Source organism: Peromyscus maniculatus, chromosome 10 (genome assembly GCF_049852395.1).
Source record: "Peromyscus maniculatus bairdii isolate BWxNUB_F1_BW_parent chromosome 10, HU_Pman_BW_mat_3.1, whole genome shotgun sequence".
NCBI classification, from domain to species: domain Eukaryota; kingdom Metazoa; phylum Chordata; class Mammalia; order Rodentia; family Cricetidae; genus Peromyscus; species Peromyscus maniculatus.
Window position 1 is genome coordinate 62,313,511 of NC_134861.1, and position 23,274 is coordinate 62,336,784.

The window sequence follows — 23,274 nt, forward strand, 5'->3', positions numbered from 1 at the left end:
CGCCTTGGTTCTGCCCCTGACTCCCCTGCTTAGGCTTCCCCAGTGCGTCGGGCCATCGCTTTATAGGTGCAGCCTGGGCGGCTCCGCCGGCTGTTTTTTCGGCTGCTTAGGGTGGTGGTTGTTCCTGTGGTCCGCCAAGATGCAGCTGAAGCCGATGGAGATTAATCCCGAGGTAAGCGCCGCTGCTGGGCCGCCATGGGAACGCAGCGCCGGGCTTTAGCTCCGGCCAGATAGCCGAATCAGCTCGCTTTATTATCTTTTTCCCTTTTTTTATTTTATTTTATTTTATTTTTTGCATTTGCCTTTCAGATGCTGAACAAAGTGAGTGGCATGGTGCGCAGCCTCTGTCCCTCTCCCCTGGGAGCATCGTCGGAGACGCCCAGCCGGCCGCGCCCTGCGCAATGGAGATGGCCGGGCTGGGGCGCCCTGCTGGATGTCTTTTCGGCCCTGAGTTATTTAGGGGTGGGGGTGGGTGGGTGACTGAGAGAGCGATCACAGGGAGGTGGTGGAGGATGCACCGGGACAGGACAGGAGCGAGTGCGGGGGAACGGCTCTCGAGGGCGTGGCGACTGCCAAGCGGCGGGGACTCCAGTCCGAGGGCTTCGCGGGAGCCACGTGTGGGCCGAGCTTTGTGCTGTGTCACTGCGCGGCGCGGAGGGTGGGACGCCGCGGAGACTCCTCCCAGACTCGGGTGGGGAACCTGTGGCGGGGTGGGGGGAAGGGTGCGGGGGGGGCGGGATGCGCGTGCTGACCCCGCCCCCTAGCAGGGCCCCATCACTCGTCTGGCCCTTTGGGTCTGGCTGCCCCGTCTCATCTCTGCAGGTGTTGGCCAGGCTGGGGGTCGCCGGCCAGTGGCGCTTCGCGGACGTCCTAGGGCTGGAGGAGGAGACTCTGGGCTCCGTGCCATCCCCTGCCTGCGCGCTGCTGCTGCTGTTTCCCCTCACGGCCCAGGTAGGGTGAGGTCCGTGATGGGCGGGTCTCGGATGATGGATGCGCGGTGCTATGGGATGCGCTCTTAACCCACGCTGTCCCTCCCTCCTGTACAGTGGGGAATGAGGATTCCACCTCCTAGAATGGGAGGTGCCTGCGTTTTCGTGGTACCTATTCATTGGCGCCCCCGTTGTAATGGCCATTATTGGCTGTTTGCCTTAAATTTGCAAGAGAGGGAGCCTACTGATCCCGTCTATTTTTCCAGTTACCCGGAGAAAGAACTCCTACTCGGCTTGGTTCCTTTATTTTTCTGAGCTTTGCTTTCCTTTGGGGGGATGGCTGTGGTTTCCTTGTAAGGTCACTGTTTGGTTCCCTCAGACTCCCACCTAGCTGTAAATTGAAGAGGGCTTGGCTTGCTCTCTTCAAAGGGTTTTTTAAATCAAAAGGTTCTCTTCATTTACCACCTCCCTCTGCTTTTCTGGTGGGTTCGGGTCTCTTCTCCTCCCCGCGCCCCTCCCACCCCCACCCCACAGCAGGCACACTCTTGAACCTGATTTTTAAAGCTGAATCACTGGCGCACAGAATCTTTTCAGCAGCTGCCTCTACCTCTCTGACCTTGTGGCTGGATGGGTCTTTAGCACAGTCAATGGAAACACGCTTTTCATTTTCTGAAACGGTCTTCCGTCTTCCAGTGTTTGGGGATGCACGTGACTCAAAGGACTGAGCATCAGCTATAAAAACAAAGCAGTAGGCTATGTGTTGTCTTGCAGTGTCTAGAGTCCCCATAAATCATGGCATCGTCTGTCCCTTGTTGCTCTCAGTGGCCCACACATTTAGGAGGGGATGGAATGGACAACACTGGGAGGCTTTAGCATGCCTGGCATTACTCTAAATGTTAATTAAATGATGAGGTTAATTAAATACCATCCTAAGGGCAGGTGTTCTAGAACCATCCTCTGCCAAAACTAAGCTGCATGGGAAGGTCTAGGCCTTCCTCCTAGCAAATGGTCTATTAGGAGTTCAGCCGTGGAGTTTGGAAGATCTCAGTGACATGTTTTATAGCCGAAGCTTTTATTGCAACCACAGCATGTCAGGTTGGCTTCCAGGACTGCACGGAAGCCGTCTCGGCTCGCCGGCTCGCCTCCACTTGAGCCGTCCCTGAAGCTGTTCTTTCCGGGAGCCATGATGACTTGGGGGTTTTGAGCAGCGCTCAGGCAAGGCCTCTGGGAGGCAGTGCAGCAGCCTGTTTGCTTTCAGCTGCTCCCTGGTCTCATTTTGCAAGCTCCAGTGGACCTTTTTAGAGAACATTCCAGCTTGTCTGGCTGCTGTTTTGCCCTTCAGCGGCATCCCAGTCTGCTCCATGTATTGGGTACCTAGTCTGCATATATAATGGGTAAAACACTGAAGAATTTTTAATGGAAAATGAAACTTGGTTTGACTTCCATCCACTAACTACTTTAGGAAACATCAGTCCTGACTCGGGTTATGTTGGGAAGCCCAACATGGACATCTTCATTGATTTTTGTGTCAGTGGGATGGTTACAGAAATCTCTCCATGCAAGAGCCCAGATAACTAAAGGGTGGCCAGTCTGTTATACAGTTGTTGCCAATTAGCCTTCAGAGGTGTGAAAACCCTTAACAGTAAGTGGGATGCCAGAGCCTCCTGAGTGGAGTTTCAGTTCATCTCGTGGGACAGACCGTCTTCCTCCCGTTCTAGAGCCACAGCGTAAACGCACACTTCGTTTCCATGAACCGTCAACACAAGGCTGCTAGAATCGGAGCCATGCTGGCCGATGCGCTGTGCGTGTCCTGCTGGCCGTGGGCCGTAGGCAGTTCCATGGCAGTAGCACCTCCCTTAACTGGCAAGTCCTCACTTCTTCTGAACTCACTAGTGAGAGGACTAGACGGTCTCCTGAGTCATTGTTCAAGAAGCGGGCAATGACTTGGGGAAATCCCGTTCACACAGCAGAGTCTCTCCAGACCGTTGCTACTGTCCTCTGCTTAGACTGCTGTATTGTGCCTTGACTTCCTCTTACAAGGTGAAAAGGTTTTCAGTTTTGTTTGTTTTTTGAAATCAATCATAGTCCGTTTCTTGTATCAATGTCTTTCTAAAACAAAACACACAGGAAAGGAAGTTCTTGTCCCTTTCAACGGTTAAAGCTTGTTTAAAGACGTCGACTCTCGGCACAAACAGGGCAGGTAAAGAATAGAGAAACAGACACCAGCTGGCGTTGCCACTGGGTGTTGATCAAAGGTTGATTGGGACACCTGTATGAAATACAGTCATTGTTCCTGTGGTAGGAAGAAAACCCTGAGCGGAGCTCTTCCCGGATTTCATGCTACCCCATCGCCAGCTAAAGGTTGCCATGGCGTCTAGACAGCCTTGGGCAGCATCCAAGGCTGTTGTCTGCACTGCAGCATCAGGGTGGAGCCCTCTGGCCTGCTTGGGTGTGGGAGGGAGACAGGCTGGTCTCTGGTCATCAGGCAGCATCTAGAACCGTGGCCCCTGCTCCTGGTCACGTATCCCACTGGGCGTCTCGTTAGAACTGGTTGGGCTGCCGTATGCATTTGCATTTTGAGATGAAAAAAGAAAAAAAAAAACCCAAACCACCCTTTCCCTCCATTCACAGCATGAGAACTTCAGGAAAAAACAAATCGAGGAACTGAAGGGACAGGAAGTGAGTCCTAAAGTGTACTTCATGAAGCAGACCATCGGCAACTCCTGTGGTACCATTGGGCTGATCCACGCAGTGGCCAATAATCAAGACAAGCTGGAATTTGGTACTTGTGGCTTAATCATTTGGTTATCCGCTATTTTTATTGGTGTGGGTCTATGCCACAGCATGCCTATTGGGGCTAGAGTACTACAGCTTTGGGGACCCTCCCCTGCTACCTGACATGGCTTTGTGATTGGGGGCGGGGACACTTGCCATCTAGCTGGTCCTCAGTCACCTGCTATTTAGACTTGAGACATGGGCCTCAAAGTGTCACAGTTTAACAGTTACAGTTTATTTCAGCAACATATAAACATACACATACATGATGGGACAGGATACGATCTCGCTCTTAACTGGCTGGCCTCGCTGGCCACGAACTCAAGGTGATCCCCTTGCCTCAGCTTCCTGCTGGGACTTCCAGGTGTGTGCCTCTACACGGATCTTTAAAGGTGTTTGAAGCCTGTTAAGTCATAGACAGCTCACCCGGATACCGTCCCAGGAATGGAGTTTGGCCGTTTCTCTTTTGAGGGGAGGAAACTAATTCTCTAAGTTCGGGCTGCCTCCCCTACACAGTGAGCTTCCTGAGTAGCTTTTCCTTTTTTCCTTTCTCTTTTCTTGCAGCGTTGTGGGGGTGTAGGTGAGAAAAGGAACACTTGAGGACCAGCTGCTGTACAGGTTCTCATATCCACTTTTTGTTTTGGTTTTTCGAGACAGGGTTTCTCTGTAGTTTGGGTGCCTTTCCTGGATCTCTCTCTGTAGCCCAGGCCGGCCTCGAACTCAGAGATCCGCCTGCCTCTGCCTCCAGAGTGCTGGGATTAAAGGCGTGCGCCACCACCGCCTGGACACTTTTAATTCTCAAAATTCTAAGAAATGGTGACCAGCCCTACTGATCCACATTTTCTGGCTATCTGCAGCGAGTCTGTCTCCTAATGGACAGAGGGTCCAGCACAGCTGAGAGCGGCTGGCACAGGAAGGCGTATCGAGAGGTTGAAGCCTTGAAGGATGCAGCTGAGAGCAAAGTCAGGTGGAGGCTTTTCGCCCTCTTCCAGCAGAAGCTGAAGGGGATGTAGGGAGAGAGGTCTGAGCCCTTAAGCTTGTGAGAGGAACAAGAGCCAGCAAGAAAATGTTAATGCTCACGTAGCAGTTACGTGTGATTTAGGCCAAGAATCAGCAAAGTTTCTTAAAATGCCAGAGAGTAAATCTTTTAGGCTTTGAGAGCTGTGTGGTCTCTGACCTTGTAGCTGAAAACCTGCCATCGCTATGGGCGTGGCTGGGGTTGATTAAAACTTCATTTATAAAGAAGAAATAATAGTAATTTGCCGTCTACTAATTTTGAATGGCTACAAAGTGAATATCCTCAGCACTGTTGCTCCTGCAGATCAAATAAAGACCCGGCTACTCAGGACACTGAGGCAGGAGGCTCACTTGAGCTTATTCAAGGCCACTGAGTGACCTGTGTCCAAAAAAAATATCTAGCTCAGTAGTTAGGTCTAACAGTACAAGGCCCTGGGTTAATCTCACACATGTACACTAACATATAAAATCATTTCCACTAAGATGCTTGGATTAAAACGTACCCTTGTATACACTTTCAATTAAAATGCTTGCTTGTCCGTAAGTACCTAGGTCTAGAAGTTCTCTTTCAAGTATGGATGTGATGAAGCTGGATCAGAAAGCTGTATCTTGGTCCTTTTTATTTCCTCTGGGAAGCCTTACTTTATCTAGAGTCTGTTCCTGGGGTCAGGCCGATAATGAAATGTTAGAACCATGGTAGAGCTGAGGTCCAAGAGTTCATTTGACTCAGCCCTTCTTGTGGAGTTAGAGGACCCCCATCAATTCCTGGTCTTGCTTTTCTTTTATTTATTTTCACAGTGATAGGGACCAAGCCCAGGGCTGGGCAAGTACTGTACTATGGAGCCCACGCTCAGCCTCTCCAGGTGATCCCCACTAACCAAATTTGTTAAATCTAGAGCTGGCAGTTGAGCTGAGGTCACTTGGAATCGTTCTTGTAGCTGGGTCGTTCTCCTGCCTCCTGTCCTTACTCCACTGAGCAGTGGCCGTGCTGATACCAAAGGCAGGCAGGCAGGACTGGGCACTAAGCCAGAGAGCATGGGTCTTGGCATTTCTACGGCCTTTATGCTAATGGCACTCTGTATTCTGTTTGCCTGTCTGAAATAGAAATCTGGGTTTTTGGAACTGTTGCTAGATTAGAGTGTTATCGTGGCACCATCTATATATATATAATAGATGTTCCATTTGAATTGGGCGTGGTTCAGAGTCATCCACAGACACAGTAGACTCTACTTTTAAGGGACCAGGACCCCACAAATACATGATTCAAGCGTATGGGTGCTGTAAGGAAGTGGTGAGATTTGAGACCTGAGTGGGGCAGGATTGGGGTGTCGGGGACCAGGTGAAAGAATGTGTGCATTGGAAGTGTGGACCAGCCTGATTGCAGCTGCAAGGAGTGGTCGGGAAGCTCTGGGAAAGGGGGCAGCTTATCGACGTCCGGAGGCCGTGTGTGTGTGTGTGTGTGTGTGTGTGTGTGTGTGTGTGTGTGTGTGTGTGTGTGTATGTGTATGGATTGAGGTGGTTCATAGGGCCAGCCGTGTAAAGGCCTAAGTGGGCAATAAACATGTGCCCTCTGCCCTGGTCTGATCTGTGCTAACGTGTACTTTTCTTTTTCAGAGGATGGATCAGTCCTGAAACAGTTCCTTTCGGAAACGGAGAAGATGTCCCCTGAAGACAGGGCGAAGTGCTTTGAGAAGAATGAGGTAGAGAGGGCGTCTGTACACCACTCTGAAATCGTTCTGGAGGGCTGCCCTGCATGCTGATTAATGGCTTTCTCTCTCCTCCGCAGGCCATTCAGGCAGCCCATGACTCCGTGGCCCAGGAGGGCCAGTGTCGGGTAAAGACCAATGCGAGTACAGGCCTGAGCCAGGCTGCCCCGTCCCCACGCCCTCTCTGTATCCTGTGGACTGTTTACAGGAATCACTTACTGCAGTGCAGGGACCACCAAGTGTTGTCCAACAAGGTCCAACTGACCCCAGAAAATCCTCCTCTTAGAACACCCAGACTTGATCTGTTCCCCTCAGATAGTTGGAGAAATCTACTTGGCCATCAGTGGTCAGTTCTGTGATTGGCTTCTGAGAGCCTGTTGTACCAAAAAATAAGTAAGCCATAGTGAATGAAGAGACGACCCTCTGCACAGTTTAACTTAGAAGCCAGGGCCTGCCTCGCCACAATGGTGTCTTCTGCCTTCTGAACTTCAGGCCTGATCTCCTTCCCACGGAGAAGCGTGCAGCGCCTAGGCCTGCAGATCTGGCCCCGCCATCCCAGCATTTCTGCCTTAGGTTCAAATGAAGTATATTCCACTTGGAGAGTGGGAGAATGTTTTTAATTAGTTCATCTGCTACCTCATTAATTTTTTTTTCTTGACTCTTTTTTCAGGTAGATGACAAAGTGAATTTCCATTTTATTCTCTTCAACAATGTGGATGGCCACCTCTATGAACTTGGTATGTAGTGCTCCATTTTGGAATCCAGTAGACTATCATGTATTTGTTCAGACTTAATCTGCCTTACAGCATTGGTGTGTGACTTCCTGGCAGTATGTCTGCAGTGATTTATGAAGCCATAACTGTGTTCCACTGGGAACATTTGGCCCTCTGTCACACCCAGTTGACCCTCCTCAGGCAACTAAAATACCCAGTGAGTGGTTTCAGTGACAGGCCAGTGAGAGGGGTAAATCAGATCGGCTCCAGGTGTAGAGATTCATGGTGTTTCTTCACCCCGCTCACCTACAGTGCCCCTAATAACATCCATTTCCAGAGGGATCAGTGCCTGAATGTGACCTTCTGTAGTAGAACAGAAAATGCTTCTGTAAAGTGAATTTGGTAAGATTGTTTGAGACAGGGTCTCTTCACATACGCCTGGCTGTCCTGGAACTCACTATGTAGACCAGGCTGGCCTCAAACTCACAGAGATCCACCTGCCTCTGCCTCCTGAGTGCTGGGGTTAAAGGCATGCGCCACCATCCCCAGGTTGTAAAGTGAATTTGGATCTGTTGGGCATCAGTTCTACTTATGGGAATTAAAAGGAATCTCCGTCTTGTAAAATCCATCCCTTTTAGTGGAAAAGGCTTGCAGCTGTATCGTCTCAGACTTAGACTCCCCAGGGCAGAGGGACAGGGAAATCAGCAGTCACTGAAAAGCAGTTGGAAACACAGAGCACTCTTTCCTGTAGAGATGGCCTGATATTGTGCAGTTCTCCATTAGGGTAGCCGGGTCAGGCCCCCCGTGTGATCTCAACTGTAGACTAGAATTGTCAGTGACCAACTAGGAACCACTTGAACCTCATCGCATCCTGTCGCTTCCAACTCGGGTTTCCCTCGTTGGGATGGTAGCAGCCTTTAGAAGAATGTAAAAATCCTTCCGGGTTGGGCGGCTGCCGTATCCTGAAAGTGTGCAGGGAAAGCTGACATGCTTGGCTTCTTTGTTCTAGATGGGCGAATGCCCTTTCCAGTGAACCATGGCACCAGCTCCGAGGACTCTCTGCTGCAGGTAATCCCTGGAATGCATCTGTCCGTGGCAGACGCACGTCTTTCAGCTACTTCTGTGTATAGTGCTGACATTTAGAATGCCAGGGCCAGTTGTGTTGGTTAGTCGCATTCCTTGGGGCTTAAAGATCACATTAGTCATTCGGTCCGCCTCGCGGTGTGGCAGGTGGCTTTAAACAGGATCCTTCAAAGAAGGCCTGACTAATCTGTTTCGTGTGCCACCTTAGGTGGAACTGGCTCGGAAGCCATTGCCTGGCTTTAGTGTGGGATTAAGGCAGCCATTGTTTGCCTGTCAGGTTACACCATCCCTGAAGAGTGGAGTGTCAACTTCCTCTACCTTCCCTAGTCCTCCAAGCCGCCTCCTGCATGTGGGTCAGCCTTGTTGGGTATATATTACACATTTTGGCTAGGTAAATTACATATATTTTTTTCTTCCCACATGGCCTTGCTGGTCTTGGAGAGCAGGGGATTCAGGACCGCTTGGCTAGAGAGGTGGCTCCCCAACTATTAAGAGGGAGTACTGCCTTTGCAGAGGACCCAAGTTCAGTTTCCAGTACCCAGCATCCAGGCAGCTCACAACTACCTGTGATTCCAGCCTTAGGGGCATCCACAAGCATGCACCAACCCACACATACACACACATACTCATAACTAAAATAAGGGGCTAGAGAGACGGCTTAGCCGGTCAGCGTGCTGATGGACTTGCAGAGGATCTGGGTCTGATTCCTAAAAGCATGTGGTGGCTCCCAATCATCTACAACTCATTTCCAGGGGCTCTGATGCCGGTTTCATGCCTCATGCAGGTGGTACCTACATATTCATGGAGGCAAAACTCATATACTTTAAAAATTAAAAAAAAAAAGAAAAGAAATCCTGAAGATTCCGGAGCACCATGCACCTCTCCTGTTAGAAGTAACTACTGAAAACTCAGTTCTGAACTGTTCTAGGCCTTTTTGGCCTAAAAAAAACGAGCCTTTAGAATAGAATCGTCATGCTGTTGCAAAGGAATGTCTTATAAAATACAACACATCGACTTTATTTGTAGTAGCAGCAACAGCTAATCTTTCCTCAGCGCTCTGTGTGCACACAGTAGGGATCAGCAAAGGCTTCCTTGGAGGAGCCAGATAAGGAAGTACTGGAGCAGCCAGGCAGTGGTGGCGCACGCCTTTAACCCCAGCACTTGGGAGGCAGAGGCAGGAGGATCTCTGTGAGTTTGAGGCCAGCATGGGCTATCAAGTGAGTTCCAGGACAGGAACCAAAGCTACACAGAGAAACCCTGTCTCGAAAAACCAAAAAAGAAAAAAAAAAAAAAAAAAAAAGGAAGTACTGGGCCTTTGTGTGGCCTGTGTCTCCGTGGCAAGTGCCCAGTGATGCTTCTGCGGCTCCGAGCTCTGCCAGACAGTCCCTAAACGAACGTGCCTGCCTGTGTCTGCCAAAGGTTTCTTCACCAGACTGGCAAGAGGCTGGGTTGGGCCTGTAGGCTGCAGTTGCTGACTCTGGGCTGGGTGATTCCTTAAGTGAGTGCTACCTCCTGATGAGTCCCTTCAATGATGAAGAAAGTGAGACTCCTTGCCCCTCCTCCAAGATAAGGATCAGGGCGGATGCTCAAGGTTCTGTGAATTCAACAGTGGAACCCTGGTTCTGTGATTGAGACCCTTCTTTATAGAGGACCGACTGGGCTTTGGAGCATCAAAGATCTGGTCACCTCCCAGCACTAGTGAACCAAGTTATACCAGCCTGAGCACCAGTCACATGACAGTCGAGTCCCGGCCCCTGGGTCTTTTTCCATTGCCTCCACCCTTTTAAAGTCCACGAGGGTAAACTGCTCACCCAGGCCTTGGAAACACTTTCTCTTGTGATTTGAAATTCCTGTCTCCAGCGGGTTCTGTTTGGGTATTAACACCATCCCTCCTTTCCAGGACGCTGCCAAGGTCTGCAGAGAATTCACTGAGCGTGAGCAGGGAGAGGTCCGCTTCTCGGCAGTGGCGCTGTGCAAAGCCGCCTAAACCGCGCCTCCTCCAGAGAAAACCAGCCGCTCCCCTGCCCCGGGGCAGGCCCACGCAGCCCTGCCTTTGACCTGCAGCTTTAGCACTTATAACCACAGCTGTCGTCCTACGTTCCGCAGTCCCCGTCACCTCCACCCTACCCAGGCCACCGGGGGGCTCTGTCACAGCCACGCCCGTGTGAACTTCAGAGGCGAAGCATTTCCCCGGCTGTGTCTCGTACCTTCATATCTATGGCTTTTTTTGGTTTATGTCTGTAAGGGAAGGCTTTGGGTGTGGTTTGTCTGTCCTTAAAAGGAATAGTAAAACTTTTCTGCTGGTAAAAGAGGATCAGCTGGTTTTTATTTTCTCTTTCATGTCCCCACCCCCCACCCCAGTCTCTCAGATTGTTTTGACAAGTGATTTGACAATTGTTTTGACAAATTTCTTACCTTCTACCTAATGGTGGGTCAGAAAAGTACCACAGAATAGTATTAGTTTAGTGTTTAATCCAGACTTATTTCTGTGCACTTATAGTCCTATACATACCTGTAGACACTAGTTTTTTTTTTTTTTTTAATATTTATTATGTTTATTATGTTTAGAGTGTTCTGCTTGCATGTATTCCTGCAAGCCAGAAGAGGGCACCAGATCTCATTACAGATGGTTGTGAGCCACCATGTGGTTGCTGGGAATTGAACTCAGGACCTCTGGAAGAGCAGCCAGTGCTCTTAACCGCTGAGCCATCTCTCCAGCCCCATGAATAGGCAGTTTTAAGAATAATCTCAGGAAAGCCCACAGGAAGTTTTCTGTATTATTGATGTTTTATGTTGGTATCACATTATAATCAATCCTGATAACACGGTTAGCTGAAGTCCCTAGTCTGATACTTTCTTAGTGTTTACTGAACGTCACCTCTCGGCTCAGGATCGAGTGTTAACATGATCTTCTGGACTGTGTCCATTGCTCCAGCCTGCCTTAGTTTTGATGACCTGGATTGTTGAGAAGGACTGAAGGAACACTTTGCAAGTTGCCCTTTGATTTCAGATTTCTTTTTCCCCCTTGACACTTTGTGTGTGTGTGTGTCAGAGGCACAAATGCCACAGTGAACACGTTGGGACCAGAGCACAGTGCATCAGAAGTCCCTTCTCTTCCACTATGTTGGAGGCAGGGTCTCTGGTTACCATTGCTGGGGCTGCACACAGGCGCTTCCTGCCAACTCTCCTGTCTCCACCTCCCCATCTCACTGCCGAGTGCTGAGACTACAAATTCACACCCTTCCATCTGGGTCTTATGTGGGTTCTGGGGATCGGACTCAGCTCATCATAGTTGCTCTGCAGACGCTTCACCCACTGAGTCCTCTCCGGTCTGGAAATGGGTTTGTCTAATGTTTCCTTAAGAGCACAGAGGTTAAGTGCCACTTTCCTGGTGTCACATAAAGAGGACTGTCACCTTGACTCATAGCTTTTCCTCTTGAAATTTGTCCCTTGGCTGAGGTTGAGGAAAGTCTCCAGGCAAAGCCCACAGCTGGAGTGGCCTTGAGGTAGACAGATTACAACTTAATCGGAATTCTTGAGGCAGGAAGCTTTGTCTCCTGTCCGTCATCTGCATCAGCAGGAACATACTGATGCTATCTCAGGTAGTTCCCATATCTGACATACTCCAGTCAACATCAGCATTTATGCTTTTCAGTAGTTCCTTCCTAGGAGCTCTCTTTAAAAAAATACCCATTCCAAGAAAGAGTGAATGTGGACATTAGTTCTGCAGCTGATCTCACGGTTCCTAGTCACAGGAATTCTGTAGAGCAGGACGAGCTTCATGCTGCCTATCCTGACTCCATGGGAGCCCTGCCCTCTGGGGACAGGAGTCCTGATAACCTGGGTCCCCGCTGCCTTCATGTTTCTGGGGTGTATGCCACAGTAAGGTCAACTCAGGAGTTGGTCCTCGCTTTGCGACAGTCTCTCTTGCTTGCTGTTACTTGAGGTGAGCTGGCCCACAGCATCCGGGAATTGCCTGCCTTTGCCTCCCATGTTGCTGTAAGCATGCTGGGATTACAAGCATGTGCTGCTGCGTCCGGCCTTCTGTGGCGGGCTGGCTAGCGTAGCTGGAGTTTTCCTGCCTGGCCCACAGTCAGGGCAAATCTCTGTCACCCGCCAGTCCCACGGCCGCTTAGACCCAACCAAGTAAACACAGAGACTTATATTGCTTACAAACTGTATGGCCGTGGCAGGCTTCTTGCTAACTGTTCTTATAGCGTAAATTAATCCATTTCCATAAATCTATACCTTGCCACGTGGCTTGTGGCTTACCGGCGTCTTCACATGCTGCTTGTCATGGCGGTGGCTGGCAGTGTCTCCTTCCACCTTCCTGTTCTTTCTTTCCTCCTCTCTGTTAGTCCTGCCAATACTTCCTGCCTAGCCACTGGCCAATCAGTGTTTTATTTATTGACCAATCAGAACAATTTGACATACAGACCATCCCACAGCAGGCTAGTTTTATGTCAACTTGACACAAGCCAAGAGTCCTTTGGGAAGAAGGAAATTCCAGAAATTTCCATCTGAGGAAGTGCCCCCAGTAGATTGGTGTGTGGACAAGCCCATGGCACGTTTTCTTGATTGATTGATGTGGGAGGGCCCAGCTTTCTGTGGGTGTCACCCCTGGGCTGATGGTCCCAGGATGTATAAATAGCAGGCTGAGCGAGTGTGTAGACAGCACTCCTCCATGGCTTCTGTATCAGTTCCTGCCTCCGGTTCCTGCCTGAGAATTCCTGCCCCGACTTCTTGGGATAATGGACTACAAACTAAGATGAAATCAACCCTTTCCTCCTCAAGTTACTTTTGGTCATAGCTGTTTCATCACATTAATAGAAACCCTAACTAAGACATGTGGGTTCTGGGGATCTGAGTTGCCCCCTCATGCTTAAGTGGCAAACACTTTATCCACTGAGCTATCTTAGGCCCTGTTGTTTTGTGTTTTGCTTTCCCAGACAGGGTCTCACTGTGTAGCCCTGGCTGTCCTGGAACTCGCTCTGCAGACCAGGCTGACCCTGAACTCACAGAGATCCGCCTGCCTCTGCCCACCAAGTGCTGGGATTAAAGACCTGCACCACCACCACTGCCTGGCAAGCTCTGTTATGTTTGGAGACAGGGTCTCCTGTAGCTCAGGCTGGTCTGGAATGGTGTACCTGAGGATGACCTTGGCTCCTGGTCCTCCACCTCCTTAAGTGCTGAGATTATAGTACCAACGCCTTGTTAATGCTATGCTGAGGGTCAAACCCAGGGCTTCGTTCATGCTAAGCAAGCACCCTGACAACTGAGCTAGCTGCAATCTGTAGCCCTTCTTTGGCTTTTCGCTTCTCTGATGATAGCACTTTCAAACGTCCTTATTTGGGGGCCAGCAGGATGGTTTAGCGGGTAAAGGCATTTACTGCCACGCCTGACAACTGGGTTTGATTTCCAGGACCCACATGGTGGAAGGAGAGAACTGACTCCCGCAGGTTGTCCTCTGACCCCCAACATGTGCATTGACATGCATGTGCACACATGAGCACCAAATAGAAAAAGTTTCTTAGTTTTGACCGAAAATAATTACATATTTTCAGGGGATAGGATGATAATTGATGTATGTATGTATATAAGGTGAAATCATCAAATCAGGGCAATTAGCATTTCCATCTCCTTAAACATTGATTATTTCCTTCTCTTGAACACCTTCAAACCCCTGTGTAAAATATGTAAGGTGTAGACTGTAGTCACCTTGCCTACCTGGAACACTAGAACTTTCCTTCTGTGTAGCCCTGATCTTCCTCTACCATAGCCCATTTACCAGCTCCTACCCTCTAGTGGCCACTCTCCTCAGTTGTCATGAGATAACTTTGGTTTTAGCAAGAGCATATAACGTTTGTCTGTCTGTCTGTCCCTGGCTTACTTCATTTAGCATAATGGGATCCATTCCTCCCCAGGCTGCTATAAATAATAGCCTTTTATTCTTGTTTGTGGTAAGAGAATATTCCATTGTGTGTGCACACATGTACATCTGCTGACATCTTTTGGTGTCTGTGAGCCTTGTATTAATGTAAAAAATAATACAGCTGCCTTCCTTTCCTGTTGCTGTGATAAAATACCCTGACGAAAGCAATTTGAGGGGAGAGGGGGGGGTCACTCGGGCTCACAGATCAAGGATCATTCATCCCATAATGCTGGGGAAAGTCAAGGCAGCTGGAGCTGGACACAGCTGGTCACATCATCCACAGTCAAGAAACAGAACTCAGTGCTGGGGCTCAGCTGGTTTCCTCTGTTTACGCCACCCAGGATCCCCTGCCGAGGGAATAGCCCTGCTCACAGTCAGCATGGTCTTCCCATGTCATTTAGCTCAACCAAGATAATCCCCTGCAGGCATGCCCAGAGGGCCATCTCCCAGGTAATTCTAGACGCTGCCAGGCTAACAAAACTAATCCAAAAGGACAGTGACTCAAATGATTCCAGCACCATGGAGTGGAAGCCAGAGGGATGCCTTTTAGATTCTCGTTTGAGTTAGGGTCATCAGTTGATGCCAAGTTGATTGAACTTGTCCTTGACTTGAGTTCTGTCTTAGTCACTGAGCAAAGAAATTGTCCCAACCTCATTATTTCATGTTAAAAACACACTGAGAGATCTGGACCAGGGCTAGGAGGAAGCTCAAAACCTTGGATTTCATCTTCAGCACCAAAATAATATAAATAAACCATATTTAAAAACCGGTGAAGATGTATAGGAAGGACTTGGCCTCTAGAAGTTTCTATCTAGTCTCCCTCCAGTCAGTTACACAGTACTGTCCAGGTTGAATTCCATGGGAAGGCCGATCCATCTGAGATGGTGTGCCTCAGAGGCCCTCTGCTTGGCATCTTGGATTTGTCAAAGATTTATACATTAGCTTACTCTCTTAATCCATTCCTCCTTAAAGTGGCACTACTGGTCTTAGGTGATGGGGGGGACTTCGTAATTTTCAGCTGACAAAGGTATCTGGTGCTAAAATCTCCGTTTTAAAACAAATCCCCCTAATATCTAATTGGGTTCCTTGAGATCCTAGACTACTCGGATAATCCCTGCGTTGACTAAACACCCACAGACGTGGAGAAATGTTCGCAAAGGAAACCCATGAGACAGCTGGCTGACATGTGTATGCGTATGTCCTTAAAGCCAGGTGAAGAGTTGACCCCACTCCGTGTGCTACACATCTGACTGCACTGTGTGGTCTTGGTGGTGTTCCTGTTTCTAAGATGGAAGACTGCCACACGGTGAAGCTCAGGCAGCTTGTCTAAGGTTACTTGTTTGTTAAGTGGCGCTCCTGACATTCAGACCAAAGCAGACAGAAACACACAACAATGGTATTTCCTGGGCACTAATGAGCCTGGAAGAGCTAAGTTTAAGCTTCATGGCCTCACACTTCGATTGGATCCTTCCAACATTTTGGCTTTGGATGTCCCTGTAAATCAATCTCTCTCTCTCTCTCTCTCAAGTGTGTGTGTGTCTTTATTCTTTTTAAATTTTCTCTTTTCTTTTTTTTTTTTTTAAATATACTCTCATTATGCAGCCCTGGCTGGCCTAGAACTCTCTATGTAGAGCAGGTTGTTCTCAAACCCACAGAGATCCACTTGCCTTTGACCCCCTAAGTGCTGAGATTAAATACCTATGTCATCATACCCACTCTTGTATCTCTATTATTTATTCTTTATTATTATTATTTTTTAGATTTATTTACCTTTAAGTGTATGAATGCTTTTGCCTGTGTGTTTGCGTGCGCACCACATACGGGCCTGTTGCATCTCCTGGAACGAGTTACCAATGGCCGTGAGCCACCAGATGGGAGCAGGGAATTGAACCCAGGTCCTCTGCAAAAACAGCAAGTGCTCTTAACCACTGAGCCACCTCCCCAGCACATTCTATCTTTTGTTTTTGTTTTCTTTTCTTTTCTTTGTTTTTTTTTGAGACAAGATTTCTCTGTGTAGCCCTGGCTGCCCTGGAACTCTCTCTGTAGACCAGGCTGGCCTCGAACTCACAGAGATCCGCCTGGCTCTGCTTCCCCAGTGCTGGGATTAAAGACGTGTGCCACCACTGCCCGGCTTCTATCCTTACTCTTGAAAACACAGTTCTCCCCTGCTTCTGGACATCGAGATTACGATGGACTCAACTTTAGATCTCATTTTCCAAGCTTTCAAGAATGACTACATTATCTTTATAATAAAGTTTTAAGCCGGGTGGTGGTGGTGGCGCATGCCTTTAATCCCAGCACTAGGGAGGCAGAGGCAGATGAATCTCTGTGAGTTTGAGGCCAGCCTGGTCTCCAAAGTGAGTTCCAGGAAAGGTGCAAAGCTACACAAAAAAACTCCCGTCTCGAAAAACAAACAAACAAACAAACAAATAAACAAATAAATAAATAAAGTTTTAAGTTCTTCCCCTAGAATTGAGAACCCTTTTCTGAAGGGTTAATTCTACACACACACACACACACACACACACACACATACACACATATGCAATCACACACTCATGCACATGGTTGTTAATTCTAGCTTACTTTCAAGTTCCTTCAACTTATAGCTGAAACCGCTTATTTAGTCTCCTGTATCATAAAGGTCATTTGGTGTATGTGTGGGTGGCATGCATATGTGTGTGTGTGTGTATGTGTCTGTGTGTGTGTGCGCGCGCGCGTGGGCTCGTGCACGAGTGTAGGCCAAAGGACAACTTGGGATGTCCTCAGATGCCACCTTGTTTCTCAAGTCCTCTCTCTTACTAGGACTTGGAGTTGTCCGGTTAAGGAGACACTGACTGGTTGGTGAGCTTCAACACTGGTCTCTGGCCCCCCAGCACTGGGATGGCACGTGTGTCCCACCACACTCACCCCACCGACTGATCCATCCATCTCCCAGCCCTTGTACTGTCCTCTTCTCAACAGGCACTGTGACGGAGCTACTTTAGAACTTAATTATTTTATTTTCTCTGAAACCTCAGCTGATCTGGACCGCACTCAGTTCCCTGCCCACTCTGCCGTGTTAGGTAATGGCCCAGTGGGCTAACTTGGCAGAGTCATTTTCTTTTCCTCTTTGAATAGTGTGATCTTTTAAAATCATTGCTGATCGGTTGGTCACCCGGGGTTGGCATTCATTGGGAGAACAAGTGTGATTTTGCCAGTGTGAACCCCTTGTATAGTCAGATTATCTGGTGTCAAGTGTGGCACTTCTCCTCAGTTTTGCAGGATGTGGATGGCAGAAGGCCTGTGCAAGAAGAACACACGTAGGCCAGGCGGTGGTAGACTCAGTACCTGTGGGCATTCTTTTTTTTTTTTTTTTTGGTTTTTCGAGACAGGGTTTCTCTGTGTAGCTTTGTGCCTTTCCTGGAACTCACTCTGTAGACCAGGCTGGCCTTGAACTCACAAAGATCCACCTGCCTCTGCCTCCCGAATGCTGGGATTAAAGGCATGCGCCACCACCGCCCCCTGTGGACATTCTTGAGTAATCATCTCAATGGGACTTAACGCTGTCAAAGTTGAGGGCTGAGCATGGTGGCACACACTAGTAGTCTCAGATGCTATGGAGTCTGAGTCAGAGCATCCCTTGAACCAAGGAGTTTAGGGTAGCCTGAGCAACATAGCTACATCCTCTCTCAAAATAGAAAGGCAACCAGGTGGAGGACATTCCCTCCTAGTATAAAATATATGAACAATTTAAGGCATTTGATGGTTTCTTGGTCATGTTCACATTGCCAAGGACAGCACCCACACACAACTCATTGAACGAACATGGAGAAGTTGAGCCGATGTCTACCTGGAGTCTTCAGGCCTATGCTCTAGTCTCTTTGGTGTGGGAAGGTACTCGGCAAGCTACTGAAAGGGCAACAGAAACACCAATCCAGCCCCCCAAATCTCTGACCTACAATCCTTCTTGCCTGCATAAAATGCTAGGGTGGGGTTGGGGATTTAGCTCAGCAGTAGAGTGCTTGCCTAGCAAGCCCAAGGTCCTGGGTTCGGTCCTCAGCTCCAGAAAAAAAAAGAAAGAAAGAAAAGAAAAATGCTAGGGCTGTGGTGAGTTAGCTACAGAGGGAGCAGCTAACCAATGTCTGAATTGACATAAGGGCCACTCCATGAGAAGGAACCCACACCTGACACTGCTTGAGTAACCCAGAAGCAGAGACTAGATAGTCCAGAGACCTAGGGTAAAACCAAACACCACTAGTCAAAAACAAACAAAAACACCAATAAAATGACTACCAATGATATATTCTGCTATACTCACAGATCAGAGCCTTATCCAGTCATCATCAGAAAGGTTTTAGCAGCAGACTGGAATAGATGTCGAGATCCACAGCCAGACGTTATGTGGAGAGAGAGTCTAAATTGGAGGTCTCCGTCAAATTTAAGGTCTTAAACCTGAATACCCTATTCACATCCAAAGCACACAGAACAGCTCACTCAAAGCTATGCTCATTATGCCCAGTGGGTGGCAGTACAGGAGAGCCTATGATCGTGTCGTGGCCAGGCAGCTGCAGAGGGAAAGAGCAGTGTGTGTGTGTGTGTGTGTGTGTGTGTGTGTGTGTGTGTGTGTGTGTGTGTGTGTGTGTGTGTGTGTGTGCGCGCCAGCCCCATTTCCCCAAGGTTTTGGGCTGAGTGACTTTGTCCAGATAGATTGTATCCAGCATGAACCCTGTGAATTGAGGAAATAACAATTCTCAATTATTATAAAAATTATAAAAAAATTTATAGTTTTTCCAGGTTTTACTTATTGTATGGTAAAATAGAAATAAACAGTAATAAATTTTAGAAGCCCATTGTACCATGGGGGATGAGGGATGGGGCTTGGGGAGAGGATGAAGAGAAACAAAGGGTGTATGAAAAGGCTGTAATGGGATACATTACTCTGTATGCCGTTTAAAAAGCTAATAAAGTTAGTTATAAAGGAACTTTTCCCTTTGCTGACTTTGAGTTAGATTTTTATCCCTAATAAGATGGAGTTTACGGAGTCAATTTTATGGACCAGGAAAGTCTCGCATTCAAATCTGCCTTACCATTGGGAAATACTGGAATTACCTGCAGAGTATTAAATGGAAAGATCCTTGCAGAGCTGGCTGTGGTGGCAGAGTCTACAATCCCGATGCGCAGGAGCAGAAGCAGGAGCCGTTAGGAACTCGGAACCAGACTGAGCTACATACTGAGACCCTGTCTCCAAAACAACAACAACAACAACAACAACAAACTGATAAGTTGAATTGTTAGGTCTTCAGGGAAGTATTTCCCCCCCTGCTGTGGCTAATGCTCCTCTCTTCCTCACTCGTCTTTGGTTTTGATCTTAGACTCAGAAACTGAAAGCTTTCTTAGATTCTAAGTCCCGTGTGTTATTCCTGACTTGTCTGTGCCCCGACCCCCACACACAGGGTTTTGTGTGTTCCAGGCAGGCACCATGGCCCGTTTCCTATAGTGCTGGAAGTTGACCCCAGGGCCTCGTGCATGCCGGGCAAGTACTGTTTCCACGGAGCCACAGCCTCAACTCCACCTTCTCGTCTATTGGTGTGTGTGTGTGTGTGTGTGTGTGTGTGTGTGTGTGTGTACATGCAATGCACATGCATGTATCTGTGCGGAGGCTTGCGTCACCTGGCGTCTTCCTCACTGTCCACTTTATTTTTGAGAAAGAGCCTTACACTGAACTGAGATGTGCCAGGCTTTTTTTTTTTTTGGCCGAATCATGACACAGAGACTTCTGATTAGTTATGAATGCTTGGCCTTCTCTTATGCTTGTTTCTTGCTAGTTCTTATAATTTAACCTGCTGATCTTCATCTACGTTTTGCCTCGGGCCTTTTTACCTTTTCTTTCTGCATGTCCTACTTTTCCTGTTCTTTCTGTGTCTGCTTCGCTGGCGGCTGCCTGGCTGGCTGGCCCCGGTGTGCGTCCCTCGATTTCTTTCTCCTCCTCCTCCTGCTCCTCTCCTCCTTCTTCTCTTCCTCTTCTCCTTCTTCTTTCTCTTCTTCTCTTCCTCCTCCTCTTCTTCCTCTTCCTCTTCTTTCTTCTCTTCTTCCTCCTCCTCTTCCCCCTTCTGCCTAGATTTCTCCTCCTTCTTACTGTCTCTGCCCGCCAGACCCGCCTATCCTTTCTCTATCTAGCTATTGGCTGTTCAGCTTTTTATTAGCTCGATCAGCTGCCTTAGGCAGGTGAAACAGCAACACATCTTTACAGAATTAAACAAGTGCAGAACAAACACATGTAACACATCTTTACTCCATTACCAAAGGCGGCACAGACAAACGTAACACACCTTTACACAGTTAAAGTAATAGTCTGCAGCATAAACAAACGTAACACTTCTTTGCCCGGATAAACTAGTATTCCACAACACTGAGAGCTCACTGATTTGACCAGCCTTGCTGGCCAGGAAGCTCCAGGAATCCTCCTGCCTCCACCTCCCCAGTGCTGGGATGGTAAGCATCCATCACCACGACCATCCTTTTAGATGGATGCTAGGGAACAAACTCAGGCCGTGCTTATTTGGAAACGCTTTACTCACTGAACCACCCGCCCAGCCTCTCTGCTTTTGTTTTAAATTGGGACTGACACGTAAATGTACACATTATTGGGATAATGTCGTGATTTAAAACGTGTATATTTTGCAGTGATCTAATGAGGGTAGTGGGGTTTGCCAAAAAACAAAACAACAAAACAAAAAAACATTTGCATGAAGAGATTCAAAAGATTTCGCACAAGGTTTTTATCTACACAACTCTCTAGAGAGACTTTGGAAAGCTAGATGTAGTGTGGCACTCGGTCTTCAGTGTGGGAGACTGTCTTTTGGTTAGCCTGGGCAGCACTAAATGCAAGAAGAACCTGCCTCTTGCTACCACAATAAAGAATTGACTACAAATGTTCACCCCCATGGACTATTTAACTAGTCTAGGGAATCTTTCCTAACAAATTTGTGGAAAGTGGAGTTCCGTATTGGTTACCACGCTCCCCAGGCCTATTCTCCTGTACCCAACACTCCTGAGGTACCACTTTAAGGAGACTTTTACATGTGTAATTAGGTACCAATTACGTTCAGATGAGGATGCAAAGGCTCTGCTCAGTTGGCATGACACTCTCCTGGAAAAGGAATGTGGGCAGCGTGCAGGAGTGAGGGTGGCCCACAGCTACGTCAGCGTGGGAATAAGCGTGGATGTTCTCCTGCAAGAAGAAACTGAATTTGGCCAACAGCCTATATGAGCCTCTTCTACCCCAGAATCGCCAGAAAGGAACCCAGCCCACCCAACTTCTTCATTTCAGCCCGCAAGACCCTGAGCAGCCCACCAGCCTGTACCACACGACTCCTGACCCTATAATAGGTACTAACGCACAGGTGTTGGTTTTCGATTCGGTTTGAGGGTCACCAAGAGTGCAGCAACATAAAACTCATATCTGAGATGATGCCACACGTCATGGAGGCACAGGGGGACCCCCTGTTGTCCTCCCCCAACCACCCATAGCTTCTTTTGTCACTCAGGGCTGGACCAGGAAGAAGGCATGTTGCTCCTCCATCCCTTTTCCTCAATGTCCCCAACTGTGAGGGTGCAAGGGTCTGCTGAATTTCCAGGAGCTGACCCCCACACCCCACCCTCCCCCCACATGCTAGGACCTCTTACAGATGGCTGAGGTCATTTGGGTCCCCTGGCCCGGTCTGGCGCCTTTGTCTGCATATGCTTTTCATCATGAGACACCAGGCTGGTGAGACATAAACAGGAACAGTGACAGGAGTCTCCGTTATTTACTGAAATCTGACCTGCTGCTGGGTTCACTCACGGCCGGGAAGGTTACAGAGATCCCATTTGTTTGAACCCAGTTACGGAAATGGTCTTTGTGTTCACGGGACCGAAATATTTCACATTTTGTGTGTGGTGAGGAATTCCAGACCCCCATGTCTGGCCTGCTGGCTGCTTCTCTCAGGAAGCATTGTCTGTGTACTCCATGGCTGCCCAGTTAAAAAAAAATGCCACCAACAGGCCATTTCAGCTACAGTTTTCCTTTATTTTTCTCTTTCTTACTTTTTTTTTTTTTTTTTTTTTTTTTTTTTTTTTTTTTTTTTTTTTTTTTTGAGACAGGGTCTCATTATGCAGCCCTGGCTGGCCTGGAACTCTTTATATAGACCAGGCTGGCCTTGAACTTAGAGATTTGCCTGCTCTGCCTCCCAAGTGCTGGATTAAAGGTGTGCCCACACCACTTGAGTTCTTTTTCTTTAAAAAAAAAAAAAAAAAAAAATATATATATATATATATATATATATATATATATATATAATACGTGTGTGTGTGTGTGTGTGTATACACACACACACACACACACACACACACACACACACACGAAAACACATATCCACATTGAGAGCTTTATGACTAATCATTTTACATCAAAAACTGTCCATTAAATTTGAAATGAATAATAATGGATGGTTCAGAGACCTGGCCTACTCCCCTACGTTAGCTTCAGAGACACTAGGAAACAACGTTCTTCCTTACAAAGACACAAAATGCCTGAGTTCACTTTTATTTTTTCATATTGATCACTTCCATGGATTTCCACTGGACTTCCTTCTGACACCTTTCTTTCATGTCTGACGTTCCATTGCCAAAGGAGATCTCCGAACGCTGGGCTTTGGGGACGCTTAAGCTCCAGACTGGAATGTTAGAGCAGCATAATAACATTTCTTTAGTTAAAAGTTTTTCTAAAGCATCTCTGTCCCCGGATCGTTATTTAAATGGAAAGTGACATCGTGGTGCTTAAAATGATGGAATTGTTCTGAGGAAGACAGGGACTAGCACTTCACACAGACACTGGATGGCAACGTAGATCTCTGTGAGTTCGAGGCCTGCCTGGTCTATGAAGGGAGTTCTAGGCCAGCCAGGGCTACACAGGGAGACCTTGTCTCTAAATAAATAAATAAAAGTAAGGAAACCAAAACACGTTCTGTTCCTAATTCTATGGAGGTGAAGCACCTCTGTGCTAGAAATCTAGGAGAGCCATTTTAAACTGAGGAGGTCTGATACACTGTCCTCTCTTGGTGTCTGCAGGGATTAGCTCCTGGGTCCCCATGGAAACC

General features: G+C 48.0%; 1 protein-coding gene across 1 annotated transcript; it reads left to right on the forward strand.

The window, feature by feature from the left end:
- The first annotated feature begins 77 nt into the window (after window positions 1-77).
- On the forward strand, window positions 78-10,535 carry Uchl1 (ubiquitin C-terminal hydrolase L1). Its single transcript, XM_006974624.4, has 9 exons — window positions 78-172; window positions 310-321; window positions 823-951; window positions 3,561-3,711; window positions 6,336-6,421; window positions 6,508-6,555; window positions 7,098-7,164; window positions 8,150-8,208; window positions 10,124-10,535. The coding sequence occupies exons 1-9, from the start codon at window positions 140-142 to the stop codon at window positions 10,208-10,210; spliced, it is 672 nt and encodes a 223-aa protein (XP_006974686.1). The 5' UTR covers window positions 78-139; the 3' UTR covers window positions 10,211-10,535.
- The last annotated feature ends 12,739 nt before the right edge of the window (window positions 10,536-23,274 follow it).

What these genes read in the sequence shown, in the direction of transcription:
- Uchl1 (XM_006974624.4), top strand. Translation starts at nt 140, where the DNA reads ATGCAGCTGAAGCCGATGGAGATTAATCCCGAG. An exon ending in CCCAGGAGGGCCAGTGTCGG is followed by an intron (nt 6,556 to 7,097) that starts GTAAAGACCAAT and finishes CTCTTTTTTCAG; the next exon opens with GTAGATGACAAAGTGAATTT. An exon ending in CCGAGGACTCTCTGCTGCAG is followed by an intron (nt 8,209 to 10,123) that starts GTAATCCCTGGA and finishes CCTCCTTTCCAG; the next exon opens with GACGCTGCCAAGGTCTGCAG.